This window comes from Macaca fascicularis, chromosome 12 (genome assembly GCF_037993035.2).
Source record: "Macaca fascicularis isolate 582-1 chromosome 12, T2T-MFA8v1.1".
Classification (NCBI taxonomy): domain Eukaryota; kingdom Metazoa; phylum Chordata; class Mammalia; order Primates; family Cercopithecidae; genus Macaca; species Macaca fascicularis.
The window spans coordinates 77,622,605-77,642,171 of record NC_088386.1 but is presented as its reverse complement, the minus strand read 5'-3'; the positions used below and the strand labels follow the sequence as shown (position 1 = coordinate 77,642,171).

General features: G+C 36.5%; 1 protein-coding gene across 2 annotated transcripts in view; it reads right to left on the bottom strand.

Annotated features, from left to right (window-relative positions):
• Positions 1-19,567, bottom strand: part of PPP1R1C (protein phosphatase 1 regulatory inhibitor subunit 1C) — a 142,600-nt gene that overhangs the window by 50,003 nt on the left and 73,030 nt on the right. For both annotated transcript variants that reach the window (XM_005573648.5, XM_074009563.1), the window contains exon 4: positions 19,482-19,542. In XM_005573648.5, coding sequence (XP_005573705.3) covers positions 19,482-19,542 — 61 coding nt within the window. The remainder of the gene's footprint in view (positions 1-19,481; positions 19,543-19,567) is intronic.

The window sequence follows — 19,567 nt, the reverse complement described above, 5'->3', positions numbered from 1 at the left end:
GCTGCTGGGTATCTACCCAAAGGAAAAGAAGTCATTATAGCAAAAAGACACCTGTATACATGTGTTTATCACAGCACAATATTCACAATTGCAAATATATGGAACCAAACTAAGTGCCCATCAATCAATGATTGGATAAAGAAAATGTGGTATATATACACCATGGAATACTACTCAGGCATTAAAAAAGAAAAAAATGTCTTGCAGCAACTTGGATGTAGTTGGAGGCCATTATTCTAAGTGAAGTGACTCAGGAATGGGAAATCAAATACCATATATTCTTGATTACAAGAGGGAGCTAAGCTATAGGTACTCAAATGTATACATTATGGCACAGAGTGGTGTAACAGACATTGGAGACTCAGAGATGGGGAGGATAAGAGAGGGGAGAGAGATAGAAAACTACATATTGTTTACAATATACAGCACTTATATGATGGTGGCGTTAAAATTTCAGACTTCACCGCTATACAATTCATCCATGTAACCAAAAACCACCTGTACCCCTAAAGCTACTGAAATAAAAATAAATATATATGAAAAAACTCACTTTCAACCTAATTATTCAACTCTTTGTTTTAAAGACTCAAACCAAAAACTTACACACAATTGAAAGTATGACCATAATCTAATCTTTCTTTTGTAACTTGACTTCTAGACTTTAGCAGCCTGGAGAATTTATGAGATTGTAATATCACAAATATCTCAAACCTCTTTTTGACTCTAGGACTCACCTAAGGCCCCTTTAAAAATCTATTACGCTCTGGTCGTGTCCCAAGGCTTTTCAGAGTATACATATGTAACAGTGTTCCCAAATACCTGTATTCCACTTGGGCTGTGTTGATTCCATCCCACCGGGTACCGTGGTCTCCCGCTGGGTGTTATTAGACTCCACCAAGTGTTGCAGCTTCCCAGCAAGTACCTTTTTGCTCCGTAAAGCATTGTCAACTGGAATTCTTCTGTGACCAAGTCAAAGGGTGGTCTCGGGCAACACAGGAAAGGATGTCCTTTCTGCCTGTATGTTATAGTTGATCAGAGAGGTCCTCTAGTAATATTACTTAGGCCTTCAATGTTTAACAGTGCTTTTATTAAAATATATCAATCTTGAAATTCTTATATGTCTATTGCTGGAGTAATCAACATATATTCAGCACTTTTTGAGTCTATGTTCTTCCACGACTCAGATGCAGAGCCAGCGAAGGCAGGGCAGTAAAAAAATGTGAGTGACAGAATTGACCCTGTCTTCAGAATCAGGCCTCCTCCATGACCAAGGCTATCTTACCAGGCCAAGCAGAAACCTAGAAAACCTTGTCTGTTTGGCCTTCAGGGTAACTTTCCAACCTTGATTTTACACCAGACACATGCACACATGCTTTAGAGATGATGTCCCATGTTTGTCAAACATAATTTGAAACCTGCTTGAAAACCAGGTGAGATATTTTCTTTTGAGACCTTTGAGAACTTTGAGTCCTGAAAGAAAATATTATCCTAACTGCATCCCTTCTGATCACCTAAGTTATATCACTTTAAATGCAAATGACTTCCAATTTCACATGCATGCATTCATCTGTTGCTTTATGAGTTTGTTTCTATTCTTTGCATGGATGAAGTGAGAATTCCTAACTAGCTTACAAGATTACGTGCAAAAAATGTCTTTGTGTCTCCTTATGGAAAACAGAGTGGTAGATAAAGGGAAATACATAATCCTGCTCAAATCTCATTATGTTGGTGTCTGCTTTGTCAAAGTAATAGCTTTTGTTTATTTCTTAAAGCTTCAGGAATAAAAAAGACTTTAAAAAAAAAAAAAGAATAGGCATAGGGAGATATGTAGTCAGAACTTGGTATTTGCTTTCCCATTAACTACAAAGTTTCTGCACATGAAGCTTTTCTCCCTGATATTTATGACTTTATATGTGGACATAAGGAATTGGTAATATGCAGGATAAACTAATCTGTATCCACAGTGAAATGGGCACAGCCTTTTATGCAGGCAGGATATGAGGTGTACATGACGAGTGGTTGAAGCGGCTTTTCAACCACACACATTAGAGATAGTCAATGTAATTCCTGCTAAGTGCAGGAGTTTTTATTATGACATATTTCAATACGACACAATACTTTTTTTTTAAAAAAAGGCATCCAGAAGTTACCAAAGTTCACTTCTAAGTTAACTCTGCTAGCTGTACTTTAGAATTAAGATTCTCTCATTTGCTTTACTAAATGATCACTTTTATCTGATCAATGCTCTTCAGAATTATCACTCAATAGGTGCTGAATATGTGTTGACTAATCTAGCAAAAGAAATATAAGGATTTCAAATTTTCTATCACAATTTTATACTCTTCTCTGTTTAGCTACTTCCTACAACTTCTGCAACTGCAATGTATTGAATCTTCTCTTTGAAAGAAGACTGAAAGAGGTTAAGGCACTCATTTGTATTCATCTGGAAGCTGAAACTTGAAAAAAAATTATATAATACTGATAGCCACTATTTCTTGAATGTTTACTGTGTGCTCTTTCTTGTTCCCTTTAACCCTCTTTTGTATAAATATGGACACTAGTTGGCACTATGCTCAAAAAGAGTATACTACTTACCTCTCCATTTGCCCAATAGCAGCTAAAGATGTAGACACCAAATTCTTCCCAACCACTGTGCACACTGAGCGCAAACTGCACTCCCTTGTTAAAATGCAATCAAACCTGGAAATACGCTTTAAATGAAGTTAATCATCAAATGAAGCAGCAACCAAATAAGTCCAAGAGTTTTAAAGAGTTTACGTCAATATGATGCTAAAATTATATGTAATAACTAGTATTTATTAACCATGGATGAGGTGCATAGTACCATGCTGAAGTATTTTACATACAGTTTTTTATTTCATTTTTATGAAAACCTTGAGTAGGTTTCTTTATGATTAGATAATTTAAATAACTTTCTCAAGGTCATATTTTACCAATAAGAAAACTGAAGCCAGAGCTATAAAATGGCTGAACATAATCAATGCATATTAAAATGGCTTTATTTAAATTTTGTGGGTTAGAAGCAGTTAATATTTTCCTTTTTTTCCCTTTAAACCTTCTCCTTTTCTACAGTGAGTCAGCTTGCATGCAGAGCCACTAAATAAGGCCAACTATATTGTATTTCATATTTCTCATTGTCATTAAAGAGACATATAGTCTGAATTAAAGGAAATATAGTTCTGTTTCTGTCTGAAATATGTGTGTATTTGTATGTACATGATGTACTGTGTTACGGTACTATTCTGTTTTTCATCTGGGTGAATGTTAAAGAGAGCCTGACCTGGAAAAGGGGAAGTGAGAATGTGACAAGTGAACCTCTCTCAAGATCCACTCTACAGGACCAAAAGATTACTACTCAGTTATGGCAACAAAGAAGATGAAGTCATTGTAAATGATGTCGAGGCTTTGAATCTGAGCAAATGGGGGATAGTGATACCATTTACAGGAATTGGGGGATCCTCTGGTTTTCGTTCGGGGATGAACATAAAAACAGTTTTAGATGGCTGAAGTTAAAGATAGAGCAGGCTACTGGGGGATGTGCTATCGAGAAAATATGCAATGGGACATCTGTAACTTAGGTGAAACTGAAAATGGCTTGAACTATACATGGAATTTTAGAAGTCACCTTAACTAAAACTTCTGCAACAGGCATTGTTCTAGTGCTTTAGGTACAGCAACCTATTTAATCCTCAAAACAACCCAGTGACGTATGTACTGGGTTGAATGGTGTCCTCCAAAAATTCATGTCCACTTGGAAAATCAGAATGTGACCTTATTTGAAAATAAGGCTTTGCAGATGTAGTTAAAATGAGGCCTGACAGGATGAAATAGCCAATACTCTACATCCAGTAACTGATGTCCTTATAAGAAAAGGAAACAACACAGAGAGACACAGAACAGCAGGCCACGTGAAGAGTGAGATAGAAACGAGTTCCGCTCCCAGGACTTGCTGAAGAACCTGAGGACTTGCTGAAGAACACCTGAGGCCACCAGAAACTGGAAGAGGCAAGGAAGGAATCTTCCCCACAGCCTTCAGTGGCAGCATGGCCATACTGATACCTTGGTTTTTAGATGCCTAGCTTCACCAACTGTGAGAGGAAACATTTCTTTTGTGTTAAGTGTCAAGGTTGTGGGAATCTGTTAAGGCAGTCCCTGAAAACTGATACAAAGTGCACACTTTTATTACCTCCATTTTAGAAGTGAAGAAAATGAAGCGCAGATGAGGCATCCAACCCACTCTCTCAAGGTCAGACAGTTAAATGGAACTCGAATTCAAACTCAGATTCTCAGGCTTCAGATTTTTGCATTTAGCCACTACTTATACTCCCTCTATTATTTTTTATTACCTAATAATAAAGAATGACCTAACCTGTGTATATGGAATGAGACACAGCACAGCATTACCTGAAGGCAAACTCTTGTTCAGAATATCTAAGACATTAGGCTCAAACCACTTTCCCTTATCTAGTTATTAGATTATAAAACCATTGTTTACTGTCTTTTCAAAACCTAATATACTAAAATAAACACATTTGCTATGTAAGTAGCAATAGAGAGCTATCAGAGACATGAATTTATTTGTAATAATCTATGACAATATGTACAACTCATTATCTAAATCCTCTTCATCAGAATATAGTGTTTACATAGCTTCTTTTATAGCCTGATTTAATGATTTCTGGAACCTACAATTCTGTAGTCAACTATATTTCTGATCTTGTCTCTATATCAAAAAATAAATAGAACTTGATTATAGATTGTGTAACTATGGAAAAGTCACATCACATTAACTTCTTTAAATAAAACTCTGTATTTTATATGATTGACTGTATGTTGCCTGGCCATACTTTCAGAATGTTTGGAAGGGAAATTATTTCCCTTTGACATTCTCTGGGTCATTCTCTCGGTTGGGCAGAAACCCAGATTTCTCAGGAGTTGTGTTTACAATTGAAACACACCTGCTACCTATTGGGCACTATACATATATTACTTTATTTTGCACTCACAACGACCCTCTGAGATTATCTTCAAATTATAGATGTGAACAGGAAAAAGTATAAACGTTAAATAACTGGAAGTAGACTACACAGATTTGAATTGTCAGAGCTGGGATTCAAGCCCATGTTTCTCCTACTCCAGTTCTCCTTCTTTCTGTTATTTTTGCCTGTACCAAATGAAGGTGGTTATCAATACCAGAAAGATGAGATGCACAGGATTTTAATTGGTCAGTCTGAAGAAGACGTTCATTTCTTTACATCTTTCATTCGCCACCCCTTTATATGGAGTAAAGGTACCTTAAGGACCCCTGTGAATAATAATCTGCTTTATGAAGGAACAGAGCTGTTAATGTGGGGCTGATAGACTCATGAAGCTCACTTTGGTTAGGGTTGTCCTGAAAAAAATATCTGCCTACTCTATGTAGAGTCTGCTTTTTACTGTGAAAAACAAGACATGACAGGAATACACAATGCTTGGATGATTAAAGGCAGATGGTGAGTAAGGTGGCTCACAATTTAATAATCATAAAAATAAGACTTTCTGTTGCTTATTCCTTTAGTTTAACCCCATTTCATACCAAAAATGACACATTTTTTTCTCCTAAGGGGCTCTGGTTCTTTTCGCCCAGGCTGGAGTGCAGTGGCACCGTCTCGGCTCACTGCAACCTCTGCCACACGGGTTCAAGCGATTCTCCTGCCTCAGGCTCTGGACAGGCGTGCGTCACAAGCCCAACTAATTTTTTTGCATACTTTTTTTGCATTTTCAAGTAGAGATAGGGGTTTTACCATGTTAGGCAGGGTGGTCTCGAACTCCTGACCTCAGGCTGTCCGCCTCGGCCTCCCAAAGTGTTGGGATTATAGGTGGGAGCCACCACGCCCGGCCGGGGTTCCACTTCTTAAACATTATTTTCTACTTGTACTTTTTAAACTTTGTGGACCAGCAGAGGGAGCTGTAGGGTCACAAGCACTGTGTTCTTTCTAAAATGATCTAATAAGCACTGGATATGAAGCGCTTCTGGTTTCATTGCCAATGAAGAAAATACTGAGTCAACCCTCCTTGCCTATGTAGTGTTTATTTAAGGGATAAAAACACTCCTAGGAGGCTCTACTGGCCAATTATCAGAGGTAGAACAGCACATTATTTATACAGCACACACTGCAGTGGCTCCATGGGATCTGCTCTGGTCTATTGAGTAATTATATAATTACGGGAAAAAATATATTTATCTCAGAGATCAGAAGGGATTAAAACGCCTGTCTGAAAAGCTAAGAATGCTGATATAGATGCAAAGAATTCTTTGGTTTGGCCTTACAAGTAAAACATGGTACATGTGGTAATTCGACAATTAATTAATCTTAATAAAATGAAATAAAGCTTTGACATTGCCAATGAGGCCCTGTGATATTTACTTTTTGGACAATTTTCATAGCTAATTTCAAAACATTTATATGTTAATTAAAATTGATTCACATAAAAAATTAAGACTATCAGGTGTTTCTCCTTTTTATCATGGTTCAGTTCTCACAAAATGTATCTTAATCCAAAAAAAAGTAAGTTTATGACATTTTATGTTAATCAAGAACAAACAGCTTAATGTAGCAATATGTTTAAATATCTGTAACTTGAAACCCATTTTGCCATTCTTTGAGGTTCTTTGAGGTCATAAAAGAGACTTCATTTTCATTTATTCAAATGAGTATTCACGTAGTACTTTTCTAAAAATTTGAAGGTAGACTAGAAGTTTTCATTATGTCTAGGACACATTTGTATGCCCAAGTAATTGTAAAAAAAATCAATTAATAATAATGAAATGACACTGCCTACCATCTTCTAAGAAAGGCTCAAAGAAAAAGTAATTCCATTATTATTTTTACTAAGTTTAGGATGAGTAAGACTGGTACAAAGGAGTATACAACATCAGATAGGCTAAAAATCTTTGGCAAATAACACTCTTCCATATTTCTTCATGGTAGAATTTACAGATGTGTTATTTAAAATCCAATTAAGTTTGTTAGTAGTAGAAAAAAGCATAAGCAAGATACTACAGGCATACATAACTGAGAAAGATTAATAGAAAAGTATTTTGAAGAAAATTATTGTAAAAGTACTAATTAACTTATTGCACAAAGAGGGAATTACAACGAATAATGGTAGAGTTAGGAGGTTTGTTGGGGGGGGGGGTGCTGATTGACTTCGTTAACCATCAGGACTTAAAGCATAAACGAGTGCAGTGTACAAAATCACAGATCCGATGCTCTCTTCCTCCATTCCTCTGATTTTTACATATATTATTTCCTCAATAACATCAAAGACAGAAACAACTACTTCTTGCTTGCATTTTTAAAAAAGATGAACAGATGGAAGGAGAGAATTTCTCTTTCGGTCCCTTTTTTCTATTATAGAAGTTCAAAATCCTTGATTTATAGATAACTTTAGAGATATTAAGAACTGTTCTAAAAGATCCAGACTAATTCCCACAATCACAGAGTAAATTTCTTCAAGGCAAAAATCAACATAATAAGCTGTGGGACTAAATGTAAAACCTAAAGATAAAATAGTACATTATAAGTATATACTAAAAAATAAAATACATTTAAACTACTTTAAATTGTTTTATTTTTGCCATACAAAAATATGTTTTGAGACCTATTTTTACATAATGTGAGCATTATTATCCAGTGACAATTTTTGATACATAAAATACATTTTTCACAGAAGTACTGTAAGTTGAGGCAAAGCTTATCATCTCAAGATTGTCAATTGAAACCCAAAAGGAAACTCCAAAGTTTGAAGTAGGATGCTCAGACTTCAAAGTTTAACCTGAAATGGACATAGAGTAGTGCATAGAGTTAATAGTCAACAAGAATTTTAAAACCCTTTTGAAAACTGGGATTCAAACCACTTTCCTGCCTTTTAAAATATGCATCACAATAGAAATAGTGCAATTATTTTCTTAATGACTGAATCATTGTTTTGATCATCTTTGCCCTACACAGTGATGATGTGTAAATTTCATGTGTTTCTGCCTCTGCTCATCAGGCAGCCAGCTCTCATATCTCCTGCAGCCATCTTATACTTTACTTCTACTTCCTACTTCCTTTTCATTTGTTCTTGGACTGCCATGGTGTAAGAGGACCAACTGGCTTTTAAGAAGTAAGTATTTAGTAATAGGCTGACTAATGGCCTCAGATTCAGAAGGCAAATGATAGCCATTTCAAGCTTTCAGAGGCTCTATCACAATTCTAGCTTCAGCTGTATTTGGAACTGAATTGCCTTGTGGGTATTATATGAATGAAAGCATGGGAGAATCTTTCCCTAAGATAGACTGTTGGAAGTCAATTAAAATAATTTTAAGTTTGGTTTTGAAAATAAGATGTGACAAATTTATATATAAAAAAGAATAAAATGATAGCTTTGGTATACCTACCAAGGATAATAAAAGTAGAACATAGCTTCCATTGGTAATTATACCGGAAAGGATGCAATGTAGAATACAGCTCATAAATTCAATGCTTATCACATAATTTTTATATTGTACACATAGCAATTTCCTGAAACTGCAACCTTTGAACATTCTTATCCTACTTGGTATTTTTTCTCTTAGTGAAAAATCCAAAACTGTAAACCTTTCTCAAAATTTGACCTAGGGTGTTTAGAATTTGGTAGTTAATTTGTTTAAAGTAACACAGATCTCAGAATGTTGCACAGAGTACAAGTTTAATAAATATTTGTATATTGTTTGACAGCATTGCTGGTATCTTTTACTGTCCCACAGAAAACACTCAACAGAAAGAGTGCAGCTAGTTCTGCCACAACTGAGGTGTTGGGTATTTTGTCACGACAACCTATTGAGAAAGGAATTAATAAAACTGTTCTTAAAATTATCTTGCAGATCAGGCTTCTTTTTGAAGTTCAGGCAAGAATATAAAGTTTTAGGAGGGAAAATGTTTAGACAAGTTTTATAGACCAGGACAAGTTTGTGAAGAATGTAATATTATCTTCAGTTTGCCCCACTAAGAATCAATTTCTCAATTTATCTTGACATTTTTATATTTTAACACATTTTACAGGGATTTCAACGGATCTATTTTGGACGATAATGTGATGAGTATTTTGGCATCTCAAAGTCATAGCTTCTACTTAGAAAGTCTAAATGCATGAAAGAAAAAGAAAGGTTGGTGCTAGAAGTTGTCCATTCTTGTAGAAATAAGAGCACTGGAAACAAGCAGATAAACTGAGGCAAATACAACCTATTATAGAAGAATTTTTAAAAACCAAGTCTGAATCAACTATTTTGTCCTTTAGCCCTGGCCCCAAATCTTCAAAACACTTACAAGAAATATGGCAACAGATCAAGCAATCTTCAAAATTATCCAAAAGTGCTCTGTTGTCTTGGGATATAATCCCAACTTTTGTGCACAGGACACAGGAGACCTTTGACAAGTCCCCTGCATCTGTTCAGTGTTTTCTCCTCCACAGGTCCTGTCCCCAGTCCACAGTGTTCAAAGTTCATGTGCCCATTCACATTCTGTGCCTTCAGGTCTGCCAAATCCTCTTTCTGGAATCCACCCCTGACACTTCTCTAGCAAAAATCTCACTCATCCCTCAACTTACAGATGCAGTTCATTTCTTCTGTACAGGAAGTGCCAGCCATTTCCTTCTCTGTGTTCTAATATCACTGTCCATATCAATCTCAGGGAACTTACAAGTATTTTTTACATAACTTTCTTTTTCATTTGACAACATTTTTCTTATAAACGGGGACTGTATTAGCTTATCCTGAACTAAAAGAGCCTAATAAATGACCTGGAAGACAGACAGTAAGCATTTTATTAGAGTCTAGAATGAAGGTGTGAGTCAGTGAAAGAATTTATAATTTTGTTCAATGTGGCTAAAACTAAGCCAAGATATGCTTATTTTTAAATCAGAAAGATTATTTACTCACTGACTCACCACTGACTAGGAGCCTTCTAAAATTCAAATAGAAGACAAATCAGAACGTTCCTGGAAGACAAATAGGACATGGGCCCTGCCCTCAAGGGCTCCGCAGTCTAGCTAGAAGGAATTACAGATATCACATATATAGGTATATAAAATGCATTCTCAGTCTCAAAGAAGCACAGCTAAAAGGATTTAGAACTGGGAGGAAGGCGTACAAAGAAACACCTCTATGTAAATAACACTGCAGAACAAAAGTATAGAGGCCAGAAACCACTTATTATTTTCAAAGAACTGAATGCAGCTCAGCATTGCTGCAGCATGGATAAAAGGAGGCTGTGGCCAGAGGCGAGGCTGGACAGGAGTGAAAAGGCAAGGTCATAAAGAGCCCTGTACATCATTTCCAGGGACTTACTCTAAAGGAATTAGTGAACACTTGAAGGAATCTAAAACAAAAGAGTCAGATTTGTGTGGTCAGCTGCCTGGGAGAGGGGGAGAAACTGGAGAGAGACAAGATTAAAGGCAAGTATGGTTTGAGGACAAAATTGTTATTACATAAGGATCAATAACATGAGTTTAAAATACAAAAATTATTAAAAACAAAGGTACTAAGCATTTTGTAAAAACATTGGTATAAAAAGATCTTGTAAAAATTTTCCATCAAGTTATAAGGTTGCATGGACTCTGTATTTTAGTTAGGGCAAACAGGATAAATAGGCAAATGGAAAAAATGAGGCCTGTTGCTATTCTAACAAAACTTCACAGTACACCCTAAAAAAAGGCTCAGGTCATGATTTAGTTTTGTAAAAGGGAAGGACACTTAACACAGGGACCCTGCTCCTCTGTAATCCATACTTTCCTCCAAAATAAACTATCTTAGTTACCTTTCATAGTTTTCTATAAAAGCTAAATAATTATACAAAAGAACATTGTATATGTTGAAGCACTACACAACTATAAGGTATTATAAACATCTTTTTAAAAATCTTTAAGTAAAGCAAATAGTTAAGCGTCAAGAAGGCTACCAATCTATTATTAATTCCACATTTATAAAGGGATAATACAAATCTCATCTCAGAAAACATCAGGGAACGCTCCATTAGGCATAAAACGAAGGAGAGCAAGTCCATAAAAATGGCATCTGCTTATTCTAGTAATGAGGAATTGTTTTTACTTCCTGAAACTCCTATTAGCATTAGTATGAGTGGAGTGTGTACACCTTAGCAGACTGATAGCTCCTACATTAATGGACATGGTGTACACACATTTTTGCAAGGAGACAGATTTCTCCATTTTTAGCAACCACATGCTTATTCAAACATACATTTCGTAGAATACTGACTCAAATAGGAATTAAAATTATATTTGAGGGCTCCTCGGAGAAAAGGCAGATTCTAGGACTGGGACAAGAAAGCCTAGAGAATCTTGTAGTCCCAGAAAGTAAGGATATGCAAAAACAAACCAACACCTTGACATTCATGGAGTATGTCAATGGAACAGGAGTCAATGGAAAAAGTTCCCAATGGCCAAAACAGGAACTATTTCAGCAACAAAATAAGTAATATAGTATTGAGTTATAATCTAAAGTATAAAATAAATATCCACGTGTCTGTAATGATGAAAATAAATGAACAAATAAATCAATGGAGGAGGAGAAACAAATCTGTGCAGAAGAATTTCAAATGACTTATGTGTGTACAGGACACTTCTTTCAAGGAAGTAGAGTGCAGCTTCCCACTCTTTAAATGTGTACTACACACAGCGATTTCCTTCCAAAGAGTACAGTATGGAAAGGGAGTGAAAAAGGATAATTTTACAGTGAGGAATCTCCAAAACTACTACCTCAGCCAGGTGATCAAGGTCAAAATTAACAGCGATAAACCATATTGATAGTATGTGCCCCTCGTACCATGGGATGCAATGTTACTTTATCTTTGTCATCTTTCTTCCAAAAACCCACTACCCCAGTCTAATCATGACAAAAACATCAGACAATCCCGGTACAGGGATATTCTAGAAAATACCTAACCAGTATTCCTCAAAACGTTTAAGGTCATCAGAAACAAGGGACGTCTGAGAAATTGTCACAGCCCAGAGGAGCCTAAGGAGACACGAAACCACACATAATGTGGTATGCTGGATAGATTCCTGGAACAGAAAAAAAGACATTAGGAAAAAACTAGATAGATACAAAGAAAATATGGCCTTTAGTTAATAACAACGCATACACGTTGATAAGATGTGGATCTGTGTCCCTATCTAAATCTCACGTTCAATTGTAATCCCCAGTGTGGAAGTGGGGCTTGGTGGGAGGTGATTGGATCATAGGGGTGGATCCTTCATGAATGGGTTAGCGCCACCCCTCAGTGCTATTCTCTTGATAGTGAGTGAGTGAGTTATTGTGAGATCTGGTTGTTTAAAAGTGTGTAGCGCCTTCCCCTCCCTCTCTTCCTCCTACTCCAGCCATGGAAAGTGTTGGCTCCCACTTCACCTTCTGCCATACTGCAAGTTTTCCGAGGCCTCCCCAGAAGCCGAGCAGGTGCTAGCAAAAAGCTTCCTGTACAGCCTGTGAAACTATAAGCCAATTAAACCTCTTTTCTTTATAAATTACCCAGTCTCAGGTATTTATAGCAAAACAAGAACTGTCTTATACAACTATTGATTTACCAATTTTAACTGTGCCATACTAATATGAGACATAAATAATAGGTAAAACTGGATATGGGGTATATGAAAACTCTCTGTACTATCTTCAAAACTTTTCTATAAATCCAAACCTGTTCTAAAATATAAAATCTAACTTTAAAACATGTGATTTCAGTTGGGAATTATTCTGTTTTAAAGGTAATATTATTAAGAAGAAAGACAAAGACATGAAGCAGAAATTTTAAAATGGAATCAAATGAACGAAGACTTAAAATGCTTTGGAAAGTGATATTATCTGCATAGTCCCACTAATGAGACCTATTTAGTCTTTGCATGGCAGCAAAAGTCTTTGTGATGGTCCATGCAGAATTCAACTGTCCACATTACAGCATCATCATCAATGCTTCACAAGTTTGCATGAGCAGGAGGAATGAGCATGGTATAAGCCATGTATTCCACTTTTCCAAGACCTAGTCCATTTTACTCTCCAGACTTAGGTGTAAATATGACTGTCCCTTCTGTGATCTGAAAGTGGCCTTACCTTCCTGTCCAGTAAGCCTATGGCAAATTTCCTCCCATCCCCAGATGTCTTTGTCTAAATTCCCATTAAAGGACTTACCATGTTATGCTCTATCCACTTGTATGTTGCTTCCTCCAGACTGGTTTCCCACAGGGCCAGGGCTCTGCTTTTCACCTCTGTATCCACACCACTTTAATGCAGTGTTTCATACATGGCAAAGGCTCATATGTGATTGTGGCCGTGTGTTACTACTACTTACACAATTGAACGTTGCTATTTGCTTATTTGGGAAATATTTAAAGAAACTGATTCTTGATTCAGTTATTCAAACCAAATGCAAAAGTTTATCTTTTTCCCTGCTTCTCAAATAGAAAGCAATTTTAAAAGCTGTTATGTTAATTATACAGAGAAATATAAATTTTAAAGATTAATTAATTTTAAAATAGGTACATATATAGAGACAAATGAATGGAACCATATTGACAAATGGTGCTCTCCTTTTCAAATGTTTAAGTCACATCACATGAGATTAATTAAGTTACTGGACTCGATTATAAATTTGCAATTTGATTTATCTCAAAATCTTTTAGACCTTTTAACCTAATAATCCACGACAATGTCATAAAAGATGAAGTTCACTTATACTTGCTGGTATTTTCCTCTTCCTTCATTCTCTCTCAATGTTGACCTCCAAAAAAAAAGACATCTTAGTGACTTGCAAGAAAGGTACATTCTCAAACTGCTTCTCTAACCTGACTCCACCCTCCACATCCAAAGATATGAGGAAAGATGAGCATAAAACTCAGTGGAAGAAATTAAAGAGAAGCAAAGGAAGTGGGTCTGGAAATAGGAGCTTACTTAGGTTAAAAAAAAAAAAAAGAAAGCAAGACTTGTATATATTTAGAATGTTCCTTGTTATCTAGAAATCTGTCAAAATGTTTCTTGAGCTGCATACATAAGCCCCACCCTACACAGTAAGCAGACTGAGCCTGCACAAACAAACAAGCCAAGATTTAGAAAGGCAAATGTGATGAATACCTGAAGAACACCCACAGAGGGACAGGAGTGTTTATAAAAGGAACGTAGTGTGGTGGAGACGCCTGATGAGAAGCTAAGAGATCTTGCTGCCTTTTCTTCCTGCCTTCAATTTTCAATGTGCAATGGGTAATGAGAACAGGATATTACAGCTGGTCTATTCCTTTTGAGAGTTTTTTGAGTCATAATTATAAGGAGGTTTGAAATCAGGAAGAGTGAATTGGTCACATTCCAATATAGTCATGGTTAATTTACCTACGTTGCCTAAGTGTAGGCTGCATTTATACGGTGGGATGATTTCCTTCCATCCCTCTGGCAAGAAATATTTATTGCATAACCTGCTATAGCACCCCAAAATTCACCACCAGCTATCATTTTGTTTTTCAGCTTTTTTGAAATAAAAGATTTATTAATTTAAATATCAGTATCTCTTACAGGAATGTTATAATAGTCGGAAAATAAGGGGCATGGTGTCGGAGGACCGGAGCTAAGTGACATAAAGGAAAAGCCACATTTGTTTAAAAGAAAGCAAAATGTTGAAGATAAACCTCACACACCTACCTGAGGCTTGGTGCTAAATAAAAGTGGAATGAATATTGCAAGTGTGGTAATCCACATGGATTTTATATCTAGGCATCTTAAACCTGACTTTTCAATTCCCACTGGGATGAGAACAAAGCTATTTCATTCTCCTGGAAGTCCTTCCACCTCTCCTCTGTCTCTCTCAAAATCATTCCTTCATGCGGCAGGGTGAAGCAGAGACAGAGGAGGAGTATTCACCACTCTCAATTCAGGGCTCAAATCATTATTCAGAGTAGTTCCACATATTGTGCGCCTGATCTAAGCCTTTTCTTTACACGTTATGTTTCATTCAGTCCCTACAGCAATCCTGTGTGGTAAGCAACACTTTCATTTTCCCCATGAGAGAAGCGAGACAGGCTAACCCTGTGAAAGTTGCAGATACTATGATGAAATCACTTTTTTGTCAGACCCAAACACACTAAAGCAAAAAGCCAAAAGGAGGAGTTCATGCTGGCAAGGCTGAGATAAAGACTGCCTCAAGGACTTGCTAAAATAACCCCACAAGAAATTCTTTCTTTAGGACTACTGCAATTCAAATAAGATGTTCTCAAAATAACACCGGTTCAGTAATGGCCTCTGCAGCCGTGACTGGACAGGTATGTCCGGCAATGTAATTAAATTGTCATTTAATTATAGTGGCAATTAATTGATGCCAAATCTGGCTCTGAGTGTCCGAAACCAATAAACTCTGTTTCCAAGCAGCTTACATGAACTTGCCCCAGTGCCAGTAAAACTTCCCTTTACACTTCCTGCTGCAGATGTATATGTGGCTTGCCTTAACTGTGTGGCTTGGGTCATTATCTTCATTTCTACTTCCCAGATACATCCAACATATTTGAATGTATTTTCTTTGTTGTTGTTTTCCGGGGTGAACAACCCATTGATTTTCTGAAGGTTGCACAGCTAATAAGTGGTGGCATTGAGGTTGAAACCATGATAGCTTGTCCACCAAAGTCCATGTCTTTTCATATTGAGTTCCAGGAAATCACCATGATCAACAGTTTTCCCTGATTGGAAGATCATGCTTCAGTTGGTGATCTGAAGTATGTCTTAACCTTGCTATTCTTGCCACTTTCATCTTCCACCCTCCAAAATCCAAGTTAGGCTTCTTATTGGGCCAGGTTGATTTGCTCTCTGATTTATTCTGTATTTGTATTTATTGCTTTATTATGAGAAGAGGTTGAAAAAAAAAATCACGATCATAGCCATCCTTGGAGGAAAAAAAAAAAAAAAAAAGCTTAAGCGTTAAAATTCTGTGAGCATTCAAAGGTATTTTTGACATATCAGAAGTCGTCTTTTTGACATAGAAGAAAACTGTCTAGACACTGAAGTCTTTACAAGAAATTATGAAGAATGGGAGGAAAAAGATGTTTTACAGAAATAAATGAAAAATCTGACTGGCTATGCATTAAGAATGGTAATGCAATACTAATAGGCCCTGCTGTACAAAGTCATTTTTAAGTCAGCTGCTTTGTTTAATGTTCAAATTTCCATTTAAATCAATAGCACTTTGCTTTCTTCAGTAGAAGGCATTTGCATTCCAGTAAAACACACACACACACACACACACACACACACACACACACACAATGGGGATAGAAATGAGTCAGCCACTTCCTATCTAACATTCAAATCCACTTTTCTGAAAACATAATTCAAGCAGTCCAACAATAATTTAATTGGCTGTTCTGTAAATTACAGGGCTGACCACCGTATAAACACCAGAGAAATGTACATGGGTATTAGTCATTAGCTGTCATTTTTCTGATAATCTGAACTTTCCATGTGTATAATCACGAAACACTATATTACACAAGGTAATGAAAAAGTCTGTTTTCTATGCAAACTTCAACTTCTGTCATTTTTATGCACAATATATATCGTAAGTTTATGACTCATGGTTAGCACAAGGTATCTGAAATACAACAATGTATCTAATAGGAGTGCTGATGATAACCTCTGATGAAGGGATGGAACCCTGATATAATAAGTCTATTTGATAAACGGTTAAATGGTGGCAACAAGGGGATCAATATGAATTAGAGGGGGATATGTGGACTGCTGCAGGGCTCTCTTTTACCTGTGTTTTGTTTCATATGTTTGTTATGGATCAGATAAAAATAACAAAATAGGTTTATCTTATCTGTGATGGCACACAATTGAGATAGTTGAAAATAGAATGAATAACAGAATCAGGATACAAAATATAACATGCCGATGTAACAGTCTGTCTCCAACAATAGGCAATTCAGTTGGCATGACAGTACTGTATTGTTTTTGATATAAACTAATTTAAGACATCAATATGGGGAATACATGGTGAATAATATGGAAAGCTGTACCTGTAAAATACTTGGACATTTTGATTTTAGAGTCATCTCACTGTTTGCCAACAATGTGTAATGCTGCCACAAAAAGCTGCTAAGATTTTTGGTTGCATTAATAGAATTAAAGTATCTGGGTTGAAGGAGGTTTCAGGCATAATTGAAGTCTCCACAAGGTTCTGATCAGAACACATCTTAACCATTAGGTTCATTTTGAATAATGGACTTCTAGAATGATATAGGCAAAATGGAGCTTATTAGAAGATCAAGAATGAAGGCAAAATAACTAAATAACAGGTATAATTGACATCAAGATATTTCAACCTGGAAAAAGAAAATTTAGTATGAGACAAAGACCTAATAGATATCTTGAAATATTTAGATATCGGTCATTTAAAACTTCACAAATGGCAACAAGATGTAGAAGAAGAATCTATGAGTACAAATTCCTTTTTTCGTTTTAGAAATTTTTTTAGAGACTGGGTCTCACTATGTTGCCCAGGCTGGCATGCAGTGGCTATTCACAGGCATGATCATAGTGCACTATAGCCTCCAACTCCTGGGCTCAAGCCATCCTCCTACCTCAGCCTCCCAAGTAGCTGAGACTACAGGCATGTACTACTATGCCCTCAGCAAATCTTTTTACTCTCAATAATTGCATGTTCCCTTCCACTGAAATTTGAAGAATTATACGTTTCAGAGCAATTGTATCATTATATTTAAGATCTTCAAAACATTTCCTTTGCTCATTCATCTTTCTTATAACCGAAGCCTTTTAAAATGCTCACAACATGCCATATGTTACTACTGCTTCATGTTGTCTTAAAATACTTGTTTTAGCTCTTAGGGACCAGTAAACCAAATAAAATATGTGCATTTCGCTTTCTCTTTTCTTTTATCATAAGCAGGGCCTTCCAAAGGTATTTACTGGTTATAAATGAGAACCTACATGACTTGTGATAATACCCTGATAGCCTCTTGAAACAATTACTGTGCTTTCTCAAGGCATTAACTTATGACCACAAATGATTATCATTAAATGAGTATCTTGGGGGGACTTGACAGTATAAGGCTTTATGCAAAAATGTGTAATAGGACTAAATTCCCTAAATGTCAGGATCCCACATTCTTTTGATATTTGAGAATTAAATATAATGAACATCATGGGCCCTTGAGACTTTCAGTTTAAGATTTTCCTTTAAAAATAATACTATTATTCTCTGAGGACATGAGAACGGTATTACTTTATTTAGTTTAAGCGAACCTAAAATAGAGCAGAGGAAATCATTAAATGAGTGAACATATATTTTTCCTTGTTGCCCATTCATGCCAAAACTTATGTGTCTTGAAAGTACAAAATCACTTACAATGGGGAAAATATCTTTAAAGTGATTAAACTTATCTTCAGAGAGAAATGCCTAGTAGTCTCAATAATTACCCTGGAATAAACTACAATGCTGATGATTGTATTCTGTACTGCAGTCTTATGAACAAGCAAACACGGTGTTTTATAGCTGCATGAGGAAGGAAGTTTACTGAAAGTAGCTATTAATGTGTCCATTTATATCCTGCCTCCCTGAATAGGCTCCAAATCTAGAGCAAATACAGAGCGGGAAATTTCACTCCCAATTTAGCCCTCTCTCCAAACTCCAGAGGAAGCTGCTCAGCTGGCCTCTCAAGCAGTTGAAACTGAGCTGGACAAAGTGAGCATGATCAACCACTGGGCCCACAGCCCAAGCACCAGACTGGAAAAAACATGAGAGAGTAGACTGGACAGACTCTACCTCAAATCAGGGCCATTTCAGTGTGAGAAATAAGAGATGCTTTCCCTGGAACCGATATTGGTCAAGACACTGATTGGTCTTCTTTTACTAGTTCCAATTCCGGGGAAAATTCCAGAATCTGAACTAGATCCTTAGTTGTTGTTTCAGTAGGAGTGACATGTACAGTGAATAGCTGTTTGAGATTCTCAGAGCTGCTCCTGACACAAGACAATGAGGCAACGCTTCATACTCAGTCTCCCTGAAATTCAAGTTATTCTGCTTTGCTTTAGCCAAGAGGAAAATGGTAATCATCTGCCAACACTGGCAAGAGTAATTAGGGCTGCTGGAAAAATCTCTTTAAGGAAGTATGCGAATAAGGGTAAAAAAAAAAAAAATCTTTGTCATTATTTTGGAAACTCTGAATTTCTAGACTGAAATTCTGAGATCCCTAGTTATTTCTTATTCAACCCCATATTTTACTCTTGATGAAACTAAGTTTTAAGTAGATAAGGTATCTTACTGAACATCACACTGCTAAGTTGCAGAGCTGAGACTAGATCTAGCTTATCATCAAATGTGTGGTCTTAGAGAACAGATGGCCAACCAGCCATGATTCAGCACTCATGACAACCCGAAACAGTACCTGAACAGTACCTTTTATGATGGGTGGTGTGTACACACTCTGCTTCCTTTGCTTAGGGGATGCATTCTGAGACTGTGGAGAAAGAGAAAAAAGTAAA